This window comes from Salvelinus namaycush, unplaced genomic scaffold, assembly GCF_016432855.1.
Source record: "Salvelinus namaycush isolate Seneca unplaced genomic scaffold, SaNama_1.0 Scaffold332, whole genome shotgun sequence".
NCBI classification, from domain to species: domain Eukaryota; kingdom Metazoa; phylum Chordata; class Actinopteri; order Salmoniformes; family Salmonidae; genus Salvelinus; species Salvelinus namaycush.
In genome coordinates, this window is record NW_024060253.1 from 96216 (window position 1) to 110428 (window position 14213).

The 14213-nt window shown below is 44.7% G+C and overlaps 1 protein-coding gene across 1 annotated transcript; it reads left to right on the top strand.

Moving 5' to 3' along the window:
- The first annotated feature begins 1485 nt into the window (after positions 1-1485).
- On the top strand, positions 1486-14001 carry pi15a (peptidase inhibitor 15a). The gene is made up of 6 exons (XM_038985430.1): positions 1486-1795; positions 2095-2426; positions 5074-5192; positions 11184-11316; positions 11529-11644; positions 13675-14001. Exons 2-6 carry the CDS (start codon positions 2148-2150, stop codon positions 13808-13810), a joined length of 783 nt encoding a protein of 260 aa, XP_038841358.1. The 5' UTR covers positions 1486-1795; positions 2095-2147; the 3' UTR covers positions 13811-14001.
- Positions 14002-14213: the final 212 nt, after the last annotated feature.

A 14213-nucleotide genomic window follows, 5' to 3' on the forward strand; every position in this document is an offset into this window, starting at 1 on the left:
CTATTGGATATCACTCACCTCAGCCAGACCAGGCTCTTATGTTCTGACCACTTGATGGGTTCAATCATTTAAACATTTTTTTTTTTAACTAGGCAAGTTAGTTAAGAACAAATTCTTATTTACAATGATGGCCTACACCGGCCAAACCCTAACGTAGCTGGGACGATTGTGTGCCGCCCTATGGGACTCCCAATCACGGCCGGTTGTGATACAGCCTGGAATTGAACCAGGGCCTGTAGTGACGCCTCTAGCAATGAGATGCAGTGCCTTAGACCACTCCGACATAGGTAGAAAAAGGGCCATTTTCTTTACAGTGTAGCGATCGTCACTATATGAGCCATGTTACAATTCCCAGCAAGTGGGTTAACCCTATTGGCGTAACAGTTCTGCTTCCGTCCCTTCGAACCAGGGATCCTCTGCACACATCAACAACTGACACCCTCAAAGCATCGCTACCTATCGTTCCACAAAAGCATCACACTGGCATGATGCGTAGGGTATTTGCCTTTCACGACAGCAACCCGGGTAGCGATTCCCTGCCACGCCGTTAGCTACACCGGTGTCAGAAGTGGGATTGCGGAAGTATGATGCCATCAAAACGCACAGCCTTCCCGTTCGGAGGACAGCCTTCCCGTTCGGAGGACAGCCTTCCCGTTCGCGGACATGCCTTCCCGTTCGGAGGGCAGCCTTCCCGTTCGGAGGACAGCCTTCCCGTTCGGAGGACAGCCTTCCCGTTCGGAGGACAGCCTTCCCGTTCGGAGGACAGCCTTCCCGTTCGGAGGGGTTAGTGTAGCGATCCTTGCTATATGAGTCATACAATTACGACCAAGTGGGCTAATCCTGTTGGATAATCCGTATGGCGTTTGCCTTTCACACCATCGACCTGGGTTTGCTTCCATGCCCTGCCGTAACGCTACACTATCATTGGGAGTCTTTAGGGTGGAAATATCAGGCTATAGACATCTGCAATACTTTTAACCATGTATGCAGCTAATAATGAATATTATAAAACACGTTGTTCCTTGGCCCCTTTCTGGCACTTAAAATTACTACCAATAAAGTCTGTCACATCTAAGAACAAGCTTTAATCATCATTGCTCTATAATATTGTTATTACTCTCATGCAAAATCAATTTCATTCATCACGTTTGTTCAGGCAATGTTCCCGTGTGGCTCAGTTGGTAGAGCAATGCGCTTGCAACGCTAAAGGCTGGGTGTTCGGTTCCCACGGAGGGACTCATTGCTTCCAGTAAATCGCTCTGTAAAAATTGTAACGTTATATGTTTCTTTAGCCAGTTTCTCATCATATAGTAAATGTTGCCTGATGACCGCAATAAACCCACCTCCCTTCCCCAACCTCTATCTGACCTGAATTACGAGATTATGTGCCTATTTCATCATGTATTTTCTTCTTCACTTTGTCCAGCTGCGCAAACGTAAAGCAGATGTTCGTGATTAAGTTCAAGCAAGCTCTCTCTGCCAGGAAGGTGATAAAACATAACATCTCTCTCCAAATGATGTTTTGTTTTCAGGTGAAAGGGAGGGGACTCAGTCAGCACACCTTCGGACCGGCGTACTTCCTGCATCTACCGCTGTGATATATAAACCCGTCGCGCAGAACGGCAGCCGAAATCCTCTTATAGTTTGACTAGTCTCGGCTACTGCTGGAACTGAGCATCTGAGCAGCAGCTCTCTCTCTATCTCTCTCTCTCTCTCTCCTGTCCACTATTCTAACTGGAAGGTTGGAAGAGTGTCGCCTGGCAACGCAGGTACAAGATACGGCTGAAAGTAGAAGGTAGGACCGTTCCAAGATTCCACAGATTGTATTTCTTCTGTTGACACCGATATTTCTCTACTGCATGCCTCTTTGACATTTTTTGGGGGGGAATCTTTGCAGTTTTTTCCCCCACAGACATTTTCTCAATTTGAAATATCACACTATTTTAGGTTACATACTTGCGTGGGATGAGAACAATTTATACTGATGTTATTCAATTTTACGCATGGAACATTTTAAGTCTTGGCCCACTCTAGTTGGCATACCGTAAAAATATACTTATCTAATGTCTCGGATTTTTATTGATTTCATTTCAGATTAAATCCAGACTTCGCATACAGCCTTTGAGAAATCAGAAAAAGAAGCAGACATGAATGCTCCGCACTTTGCCATAGACTTTCTGCTGCTGTGCATATCTTGCGGAGCAAGTGTATTGGCAGCGAACTCTCCCACCGTGTCCTCGACGCTGCCAGCCACCAATTTCACCGACCTTGGCTCAGCGTTCAGCTATGGAGAAGCAGACAACGAGAATATCATTCTGACCAGGAAGAAGCGTTATATTTCCCAAAACGACATGCTTGTCATTCTCGATTATCACAATAAAGTAAGAGGGAAAGTTTTCCCTCCGGCGTCCAATATGGAGTACATGGTAAGTGATTTATCTTCCAACTTTATTAATCCATTGCTCATTGATTAATGACGAAATACCATTCTGTTTTCCTGACTTCCCTGCCTTCACTTGCTCTTGTGATTGTGTATATTGATATTGACGTGTTTGTATTGATAATCCCCCTATTGGTAACATCAGTGGTAAGCGTTATTATAAACTAGACTTTACACTGTTGGCCTACTGGACTAGTTACTCAAACCATTGAATGATAAATGTGTGTTGCTTAGTGAAAGAAGCTGTCGTCATGGTGACTGGTGACTCTAGATTGATGCCTGATGTGAGTGCAATTGTTCCACATGACACCCTATTCCCTATTTATGTAGTGCACTACTTTTGACCAGGGCCCTATGGCACCCTATTCCCTATGTAGTGCACTACTTTTGACCAGGACCCTATGGCACCTTATTCCCTATATGTAGTGCACTACTTTTGACCAGGGCCCATTGTATTTCATTTAGGACAGAACCTTGGTCCACATGAACCCATTAGTCTTTATGAGGTACTACTAGCTTCTATAACTGAAGAGCACCTCTATGTTCCCCCCCTCCGGGCACTTCCAGTAAGCCTCTAGGTGGTCCTGGACCATGAAATGTGGTCAACAGCTGGGTCAGAAGAGACATTTGTCACTGAACATCCTGCTCTGAACTACACTCCGACCACATTCCACACGGCACCCTATTCCCTAATAGTGCACTACTTTTGACCAAAGTCATAGGGTGCCCCTAATCAAAAGTAGTGCACTATATAGGGAATAGGGTGCTATTTGGTATCCAAGTGTCCATGTAGTGATGTAATGGGTTTGGTTTGGTGTAGCTCATGAATGAATGATGAATGGGTTTAAACACACGATAGCCGGTAGCTGATAGCTGGTTGTATTTCATGGACAATGTCCAGTTAGGAAGATACGATTACGTTTTTTAAAGTGGATTATGGTGGTTATGAGAATAGGAGGTTATTTTTGTATTCTAGACACAGTGACGAGTGCATTGTTCCCAAAAGAGGCTACTGTAAAAGACTCTAGCTACGATAATCCAACTATTGGCAGTGTATTGCTCAGAACAGGCCAGTTGCATAGCCAGCATAGGAAACGACGATGGAATCGTTGAGCGGAAGTTTCTTTACATTCTCTAATACAACATTCTGAATTTTGGAACCACACGAGAGAGTAGCCTGCAAAACGATCTAGGAGGGGTTGTCTCTCGTCCCAAACCCTGATCCAATTCTTCATTGGCTCTGTGTTCCGTTCCAATGGGACTGTTGGATAAATGAAGATACCACGTTGCATTGTTGCATCATAACTCATGGAACATGGTTGTGTTGGAGTACTGGGAACGCAGCAGAACAGTCTCGCGTTAATGAAACATCGTTAAAGAGACTAATGAAGAGCTGGAAGATTAAAAAAAAATTCTTTCTAAGAAGCCGACAGACGGCTTTTGTTTTCTTTGTGAAAACAGAAAGGAAAACACGTTACACTGCTGCTCATGCTCACAGATAATTCATTACAACGTTCCATCAGGGAAACCATTTCTCAGGGCCTTAATACATGTCAATCTACAATATAACAACCTTTAGTATGGGAACATGGATTAGAGACACGGTTTAGTATGGGAACATGGATTATAGAAACGTTTTGTATAAAAACATGGATTATAGATACGCTTTATATATGAGAACATGGATTATAGACAACCTTTAGTATGGAAACATTATTTATTTACAAATTTTAATATGGGAACATGGATTATAGACAACCTTTAGTATGGGAACATGGATTTTAGACACGATTTAGTATGGGAACATGGATTATAGAAACGTTTTGTATAAAAACATGGATTATAGATACGCTTTATATATGAGAACATGGATTATAGACAACCTTTAGTATGGAAACATTATTTATTTACAAATTTTAATATGGGAACATGGATTATAGACAACCTTTTGTATGGGAACATGGATTTTAGACACGATTTAGTAAGGGAACATGGATTATAGGCAATTTTTAATATGGAAACATTATTTATTTACAAATTTTAATATGGGAACATGGATTATTATAGACATGTTTTAGTATGGGAACATGGATTATAGACACGTTTTAGTATTGGAACATGGATTATAGAGACACGTTTTAGTATGGTAACATGGATTATAGACAATCTTTAGTATGGGAACATGGATTGTAGACGCTTTAGTATGGTAACATGGATTATAGACAACCTTTAGTTTGGTAACATGGATTATAGACAATCTTTAGTGTGGGAACATGGATTATAGACAACCTGTAGTGTGGGAACATTGATTATAGATACGATTTAGTGTGGGAACATGGATGATAGACAAACTACATTACAGTCCATGTTATTCATGATTCTACATTTTCTTGTGTTCCCTGCGTGTGCGTGTGTGTGTGTGTGTGTGTGTGTGTGTGTGTGTGTGTGTGTGTGTGTGTGTGTGTGCGTGCGTGCGTGCGTGCGTGCGTGCGTGCGTGCGTGCGTGCGTGCGTGCGTGCGTGCGTGTGTGTGTGTGTTTCTACGTGTGTGTGTGTGTGTGTGTGTGTGTGTGTGTGTGTGTGTGTGTGTGTGTGTGTGTGTGTGTGTGTGTGTGTTTCTACGTGTGTGTGTAGACGTGGGACGAGACCCTGTCTAAATCAGCGGAGGACTGGGCCCACTCGTGTCTGTGGGAGCACGGACCTCGACACCTCCTCAGGTTCCTGGGCCAGAACCTCTCTGTCAGGACCGGACGGTGAGTCACCTCTGACCTCTGACCCTTAAAGGTTAAGGTTCAGGATGTCGGGGGGAGGGTGTACGGATCCTGGATCTCTTCTAGTCGTGACCCTGTATGTGTACCAGATGGTACCGTATTACCTATTCAGTGCACTACTGTTGACCACAGCTCTATGGGGGATACATCTAATCAAATGTTATTGGTCACATACACGTGTTTAGCAGATGTTATTGTGGGTGTAGCGAAATGCTTGTGCTTCTAGTTTCCGACAGTGCAGTAATATTTAACAATTCCACAACAAAACCTAATACACACAAATCTAAATAAAGGAATGGAATTAAGAATATCTAAATATTTGGATGAGCAATGTCAGAGCACCATAGACTAAGATACACTAGTATAGAATACAGTATATACATATGAGATGAGTAATGCATAGACTAAGATACAATAGAATAGAATACAGTATATACATATGAGATGAGTAATGCATAGACTAAGATACAGTAGAATAGAATACAGTATATACATATGAGATGAGTAATACATAGACTAAGATACAGTAGAATAGGATAGAATACAGTATATACATATGAGATGAGTAATGCAAGATATGTAAACATTATTAAAGTGACATTATTAAAGTGACTAGTGATCCATTTATTAAAGTGACCAATGATTTCAAGTCTGTGTGTTGGCAGCAGCCTCTCTGTGCTAGTGATGGCTATTTTAACAGTCTGATGGACTTGGAAGGCCATGGGAGAACTGAGAAATCTTCAGTTTCAAGGAAGTGTGAACAGCATTATCATGCTGAAACATGAGATGATGGCAGAGAATGAATGGTACGACAATGGGCCTCAGGATCTCGTCACCGTATCTTTGTGCATTCAAATTGCCATCGATAAAATGCAATTGTGTTTGTTGTCCGTAGCTTATGCCTGGACCATACCATGACCCCACCGCCACCATGGGGCACTCGGTTCACAATGTTGACGTCAGCAAGGCGCTCGTCTACACAATGCCATTCGCGTGGTCTGAGGTTGTGAGGCTGGTTGGATGTACTGCCAAATTCTCTAAAGCAAGTTGGAGGCGGCTTATGGTAGAGAAATGAACCATTCCTGCAGTCAACATATGCCAATTCCACGCATCCTCAAAATGTTAGCTATCTGTGGCATTGTGTTGTGTGACAAAACTGCACATTTTAGAGTGGCCTTTTATTGTCCCCCAGCACAAGGTGCACCTGTGTAATGATCATGCTGTTTAATCAGCTTCTTGATATGCCACACCTGTCAGGTGGATGGATTATCTTGGCAAAGGAGAAATGCTCACTAAGAGTAAACTAATTTGTCCACAAAATTTGAGCAAAATAAGCTTTTTAATGCTTACAGGGCATTTCTGGGATCTTTAATTTCAGGGACCAACACTTTACATGTTGCGTTTATATTTAGCAGTCTTATGGTTTGAGGATAGGACCTTTTCAGGGTCCTGGCTGGTTCCAGACTTGTGAGTCTTTGACAATTTGTAGGGCCTTCCTCTGACACCGCCTGGTATAGAGGTCCTGGATGGCAGGGAGCTTGGTCTCAATGATGTACTGGGCCGTACGCACTATCCTCTGTAGCGCCTTGTGGTCGGATGCCAAACAATTGCAATACCAAGCTGTGATCAAAATGCTCTCAGTGGTGCAGCTATAGAAGGGCCCATGCCAAATCCTGAGGCGTTGTCGTGACTTCTTTATGACTATGTTGGTGTGTGTGGACACAGAGGTCACTAACTTCCTCGCAAAAAGCTGTCTCGTTGTCGTCGGTGATCAGACCTACCACCGTTGCGCCGTCAACAAACTTTATGATGGTGTTAGAATCGTGAGTGGCCAGCCAGTCGTAGGGGAACAAGGATTACAGGAGGGGACTAAGCACGCACCCCTGAGGGGCCCCAGTGTTGAGGCTCAGCGTGGCAGACGTTGTTACCTACCCTTACCACCTGGTCAGTCAGGAAGTCCAGAATCCAGTTGCAGAGGGAGGTGTTCAGTCCCAGGGTCCTGAGCTTAGTGATGAGCTTTGTGGGCACTATGGTGTTGAACGCTGAGCTGTAGTCAATTAACAAAAATATCACATAGGTGTTCCTCTTGTCCAGGTGGGAAAGGGCAGTGTGGTGTGTAATAGATATCACATCATCTGTTGGGGCGGTATGTAAATTGGAGTCTGTCCAGGCTGTCTGGGGTGATAGTGTTGATGTGATGCCATGCCCAGCCTTTCAAAGCATTTCATGGCTACAGATGTGACTGCTACGGGGGCGAAAGTCATTTAGACAGATTACCTTGGCGTTCTTAGGCACAGGGACTACGGTGGTCTGCTTTAAATATGTATGTATTACAGACAGGGTCAGGGAATGGCTGGGAAATATCAGTGAAATGTCGTTTCATTGGACCACTTCCGTATGGAGCGCATCACTAGTACTTCCTGTTTGAGTTTTTGCTTGTAGTCAGGAGGATAGAGTTATGTTCAGATTTGCCAAAGGGAGGGCGAGGGAGAGATTTGTAACGCGTCTCTGTGTGTGGAGTACATGTCATCTAGAGTTTTATCGCCTCTAGTTGCACAGGTGACATGCTGGTAAAGATGGCTGAGTGAGGTCTTATAGCCTTGTACAGCTGGCTGAGTGAGGTCGTTTAGCCCTATACAGCTGGCTGAGTGAGGTCTTATAGCCCTATACAGCTGGCTGAGTGAGGTCTTGTAGCCCTATACAGCTGGCTGAGTAACGTCTTATAGCCCTATACAGCTGGCTGAGTGAGGTCTTATAGCCCTATACAGCTGGCTGAGTGAGGTCTTATAGCCCTATACAGCTAGCTGAGTGAGGTCTTATAGCCCTATACAGCTGGCTGAGTGAGGTCGTTTAGCCCTATACAGCTGGCTGAGTGAGGTCTTATAGCCCTATACAGCTGGCTGAGTGAGGTCTTATAGCCCTATACAGCTGGCTGAGTGAGGTCTTGTAGCCCTATACAGCTGGCTGAGTGAGGTCGTTTAGCCCTATACAGCTGGCTGAGTGAGGTCTTATAGCCCTATACAGCTGGCTGAGTGAGGTCGTTTAGCCCTATACAGCTGGCTGAGTGAGGTCTTATAGCCCTATACAGCTGGCTGAGTGAGGTCTTGTAGCCCTATACAGCTGGCTGAGTGAGGTCTTATAGCCCTATACAGCTGGCTGAGTGAGGTCTTATAGCCCTATACAGCTGGCTGAGTGAGGTCTTATAGCCCTATACAGCTGGCTGAGTGAGGTCTTGTAGCCCTATACAGCTGGCTGAGTGAGGTCTTATAGCCCTATACAGCTGGCTGAGTGAGGTCTTATAGCCCTATACAGCTGGCTGAGTGAGGTCGTTTAGCCCTATACAGCTGGCTGAGTGAGGTCTTATAGCCCTATACAGCTGGCTGAGTGAGGTCTTATAGCCCTATACAGCTGGCTGAGTGAGGTCTTATAGCCCTATACAGCTGGCTGAGTGAGGTCTTATAGCCCTATACAGCTGGCTGAGTGAGGTCTTATAGCCCTATACAGCTGGCTGAGTGAGGTCTTATAGCCCTATACAGCTGGCTGAGTGAGGTCTTATAGGCCTATACAGCTGGCTGATTGAAAGCAAGCATCAGGAGGATAGAGTTATGGTCAGATTTGCCAAATGGAGGGTGAGGGAGAGTTTTGTATGCGTCTCTGTGTGTGGAGTACATGTCATCTAGAGTTTTATCGCCTCTAGTTGCACAGGTGACATGCTGGTAAAAATGAGGTAAGAAGGATTTCAGTTTTCCTGCATTGAAATAGCCGTCCACTAGGAGCGCCATCTCTGGATGAGCATTTTCTCGTTTGCTTATGGCTTTATACGGCTCGTTGAGGGCGGTCTTATGGCCTTATACGGCTCGTTGAGGGCGGTCTTATGGCCTTATACGGCTCGTTGAGGGCGGTCTTATGGCCTTATACGGCTCGTTGAGGGCGGTCTTATGGTCTTATACGGCTCGTTGAGGGCGGTCTTATGGCCTTATACGGCTCGTTGAGGGCGGTCTTAGTGCCTTATACGGCTCGTTGAGGGCGGTCTTAGTGCCAGCATCGGTTTGTGATTGGAAACAGACAGCTACAAGAAATATAGATGAAAACTCTCTTGGTAAATAGTGTGGTCTACAGCTTATCATGAGGTATTCTATCTCGGGCGAGCAGAACCTCGAGACTTCCTTAATATTAGAGAAGGCACACCAGCTGCTCTTAACAAAGAGATACACCCCTCCCCCTTTAGCCTTACTCGACGCCGTCGTCCGGTCTAGACGATGTATGGACAAACCCACACGATATACAGTATATAGTATCCATGTCCGTGTTCAGCCAAGACTCCATAGAAATATAGAATATTAGAACAATTCTTCCGGGGCCAGTTGATAAGATAATAGGAGTTCATCCAATTTATTCTCCAGTAACTGCACATTCGCTAACAGAACAGAAGGCAATGGTGTTCGGATGTCCAGAAGCTGTTTTCAGTCATAGGAAATGATGGCAGAGACATTATGTTACAGATAGACAGCATCAGGAGCTCGTAAAATGGTCGCTATCTATTGCAATGCCCCATCTCTTAGTCCTGTCTGTCTGTCTGTCTGTCTGTCTGTCTGTCTGTCTGTCTGTCTGTCTGTCTGTCTGTCTGTCTGTCTGTCTGTCTGTCTGTCTGTCTGTCTGTCTGTCTGTCTCTGTCCTCAGTACGAATCTGTCTGTCTGTCTGTCTGTCCTCAATACTAATCTGTCTGTCTGTTTGTCTGTCCGTCCGTCCGTCTGACTGTCTGTCTCTGTCCTCAGTACGAATCTGTGTGTCTGTCTGTCTGTCTGTCTGTCTGTCTGTCTGTCTGTCTGTCTGTCTGTCTGTCTGTCTGTCTGTCTGTCTGTTTGTCTGCCTAGTCCTGTGTTTCAGTTGGTAGAGCATTGCACTTGCGATGCCAGGGTTGTGGGTTCGATTCCAACGGGGGACCAGTATGAAAATGTATGCACTCACTATTATAAATCACTCTGGGTAAGAGTGTCTGCTAAATTACTGAACTGTAAATGTCTGTCTGTCCTCAGTACTAATCTGTCTGTGTGTCCCTGTCCTCAGTACTAGTCTGTCTGTCCCCTGTCCTCAGTACTAGTCTGTCTGTCCCCTGTCCTCAGTACTAATCTGTCTGTCCCCTGTCCTCAGTACTAATCTGTCTGTCCCCTGTCCTCAGTACTAATCTGTCTGTCCCTGTCCTCAGTACTAATATGTCTGTCTCTGTCCTCAGTACTAATCTGTCTGTCCCCTGTCCTCAGTACTAATCTGTCTGTCCCCTGTCCTCAGTACTAGTCTGTCCCTGTCCTCAGTACTGATCTGTCTGTCCTCAGTACTAATCTGTCTGTCCCTGTACTAATCTGTCTGTCTCTGTCCTCAGTACTAATCTGTCTGTCTCTGTCCTCAGTACTAGTCTGTCCTCAGTACTAATCTGTCTGTCCCCTGTCCTCAGTACTAATCTCTCTGTCCCCTGTCCTCAGTACTAATCTGTCTGTCTCTGTCCTCAGTACTAATCTGTCTGTCCTCAGTACTAATGTGTCTGTCCCTGTACTAATCTGTCTGTCCCTGTCCTCAGTACTAATCTGTCTGTCCCCTGTCCTCAGTACTAATCTGTCTGCTTCTGTCCTCAGTACTAATCTGTCTGTGTCTGTCCTCAGTACTAGTCTGTCCTCAGTACTAATCTGTCTGTCTCTGTCCTCAGTACTAATCTGTCTGTCCCCTGTCCTCAGTACTAGTCTGTCCTCAGTACTAATCTGTCTGTCCCTGTCCTCAGTACTAATCTGTCTGTCTCTGTCCTCAGTACTAGTCTGTCCTCAGTACTAATCTGTCTATGTCTGTCCTCAGTCCTAATCTGTCTGTCCCCTGTCCTCAGTACTAATCTGTCTGTCTCCTGTCCTCAGTACTAGTCTGTCCTCAGTACTAATCTGTCTGTCCCCTGTCCTCAGTACTAATCTGTCTGTGTCTGTCCTCAGCTACCGCTCTATTCTCCAGTTGGTGAAGCCCTGGCACGATGAAGTAAAGGACTATGTGTTCCCTTACCCCCGGGACTGCAACCCCCGGTGCCCTCTCAAATGCTATGGACCGATGTGTACACATTATACCCAGGTAGGAAGACAGTCAAGGAAAAGTCATTTTGTTGTTTGGGCAGAATAAATGAATTTAAGATTTACATTCTTTGACTTGAACTGTAAGTGCAAATCTCCCATTGACATCAATGCTTGATTGGAAAGTTGAATTTGAACCTGTCATTTTTGACGATAGCGGGTATGGACGATCTTTGCGTCGTTGACGAGCCCTACCGTCTCTCTACTTTACAGATGGTTTGGGCCACGACGAACAAAGTCGGCTGTGCTGTACACACCTGTCACAATATGAACATATGGGGCAACGTGTGGAAACAGGCTACCTTCTTAGTGTGCAACTATTCATCCAAGTAAGTAGACAGTAATACAACGCCCTTTTTTGATATTTCAGGAAGTAAAAAAAATACAGTATCTTTAAGGAAAGTCCGTTGTTTTTCACATCAACTTCTATGCTCAACTTCTATGCTTTTAACAATGGTTTAACTGTGGTTCTGTGCGTGTCGATACTCAATCTGCCTGTTGGGGCAACAGTACGGTTCATCTGCTTCCATTGGAGCTTGGGCTTCAGCACAAAGCTGTATATACGTACCAGGTACCAGTACGTACCAGGTACCAGTACGTACCAGGTACCAGTACGTACCAGGTACCAGTTACATTCCAGTACCAGTACGTACCAGTACCAGTACGTACCAGGTACCAGTACGTACCAGTACCAGTACGTACCAGTACCAGTACGTACCAGGTACCAGTTACATTCCAACTCCTCCAGAACCTCAAAGAAGTCCAGAATCATTTTTCTCTCTTCCTTAATTCCGTGATCGAAGGCCGTTTCATAAACCGGTGGGACTTGTGACTGACTTGCGACCTCATAATACAACCAGCTGACATGTTTTTAAATCACCGATGGCTTCCACACTGAAAAACACATGTGTTGGTGACTTAGGACATGTGTGCAGCTGCGTTTTATAAAAGCCCGTCAATCAAAGGAAGCATTTTCCTTCCACAGGGACAACTGTGGCCGCTATCGATGTAGCCACTCACAGGCTTACTGAAATGAAGAAAATTAAGTCACCCACAATATGTGAAAGATTCTACCGTTATCTCTCTGGCTAGCTTTTACATTCCCTAACTACATTCCCTATACGATAGTTATATAGTTTATATGCTATTTTATAGCTGAATCCCAGACCGCTGGGATTAACTCTGTGTCTGTCTGTCTTGTGTTTTCCAGGGGGAACTGTATCGAACCAGTATTAACTCTGTGTCTGTCTTGTGTTTTCCAGGGGGAACTGGATCGAACCAGTATTAACTCTGTGTCTGTCTTGTGTTTTCCAGGGGGAACTGGATCGAACCAGTATTAACTCTGTGTCTGTCTTGTGTTTTCCAGGGGGAACTGGATCGAACCAGTATTAACTCTGTGTCTGTCTTGTGTTTTCCAGGGGGAACTGGATCGAACCAGTATTAACTCTGTGTCTGTCTGTCTTGTGGTTTCCAGAGGGAACTGGATCGAACCAGTATTAACTCTGTGTCTGTCTTGTGTTTTCCAGGGGGAACTGGATCGAACCAGTATTAACTCTGTGTCTGTCTTGTGTTTTCCAGAGGGAACTGGATCGAACCAGTATTAACTCTCTGTCTGTCTTATGTTCTCCAGAGGGAACTGGATCGAACCAGTATTAACTCCGTGTCTGTCTTGTGTTTTCCAGGGGGAACTGGATCGTACCAGTATTAACTCTGTGTCTGTCTTGTGTTTTCCAGGGGGAACTGGATCGAACCAGTATTAACTCTGTGTCTGTCTTGTGTTTTCCAGAGGGAACTGGATCGAACCAGTATTAACTCTCTGTCTGTCTTATGTTCTCCAGAGGGAACTGGATCGAACCAGTATTAACTCCGTGTCTGTCTTGTGTTTTCCAGGGGGAACTGGATCGTACCAGTATTAACTCTGTGTCTGTCTTGTGTTTTCCAGGGGGAACTGGATCGAACCAGTATTAACTCTGTGTCTGTCTTGTGTTTTCCAGGGGGAACTGGATCGAACCAGTATTAACTCTGTGTCTGTCTTGTGTTTTCCAGAGGGAACTGGATCGAACCAGTATTAACTCTGTGTCTGTCTTGTGTTTTCCAGGGGGAACTGGATCGAACCAGTATTAACTCTTTGTCTGTCTTGTGTTTTCCAGAGGGAACTGGATCGAACCAGTATTAACTCCGTGTCTGTCTTGTGTTTTCCAGAGGGAACTGGATCGAACCAGTATTAACTCTGTGTCTGTCTTGTGGTTTCCAGAGGGAACTGGATCGAACCAGTATTAACTACGTGTCTTACTGTCTTGTGTTTTCCAGGGGGAACTGTATCGAACCAGTATTAATTCTGTGTCTTGTGTTTTCCCAGGGGGAACTGGATCGGAGAGGCACCCTACAAAGTAGGCGTCCCGTGCTCCGCCTGTCCCCCGAGCTACGGAGGCTCCTGTACCAACAACATGTGCTTTCCAGCCCTCAACACAAACTATCTGCAGTGGTTCAAATAGAGCCCGGAGTCCCTGTCCAGACTAAGGCTACGTCCCAAATCATACCCTATTCCCTATTGCCATTTGGTGCTAACACGCTGACCCCCGACCCCAACACAGAGACTTTTCCCCCCCTGAAGGATTTGCACAACAGTCGTGGAAAACACTTATTTAAGATTAAAGAATACATTTATAATAATGTGTACATAGAATTCATGTTTTTTTTATTTTATATATATTGTTTTCCAGAAGTAGTTAAAAAAAATGATTATCATATGATGAATTGGATTGATTGATACAGTGAGATAATACTTTATCTTGTGGAGTATGTTTCCTAACAGTGTTACAGTATTATGGGTTTACAAATCAAATCACATTTATTTATATAGCCCTTCGTACATCAGCTGATATCTCAAAGTGCTGT

What these genes read in the sequence shown, in the direction of transcription:
- pi15a (XM_038985430.1), top strand. Translation starts at nt 2,148, where the DNA reads ATGAATGCTCCGCACTTTGCCATAGACTTTCTGCTGCTGTGCATATCT. An exon ending in CGTCCAATATGGAGTACATG is followed by an intron (nt 2,427 to 5,073) that starts GTAAGTGATTTA and finishes GTGTGTGTGTAG; the next exon opens with ACGTGGGACGAGACCCTGTC. An exon ending in CTCTCTGTCAGGACCGGACG is followed by an intron (nt 5,193 to 11,183) that starts GTGAGTCACCTC and finishes GTCTGTCCTCAG; the next exon opens with CTACCGCTCTATTCTCCAGT.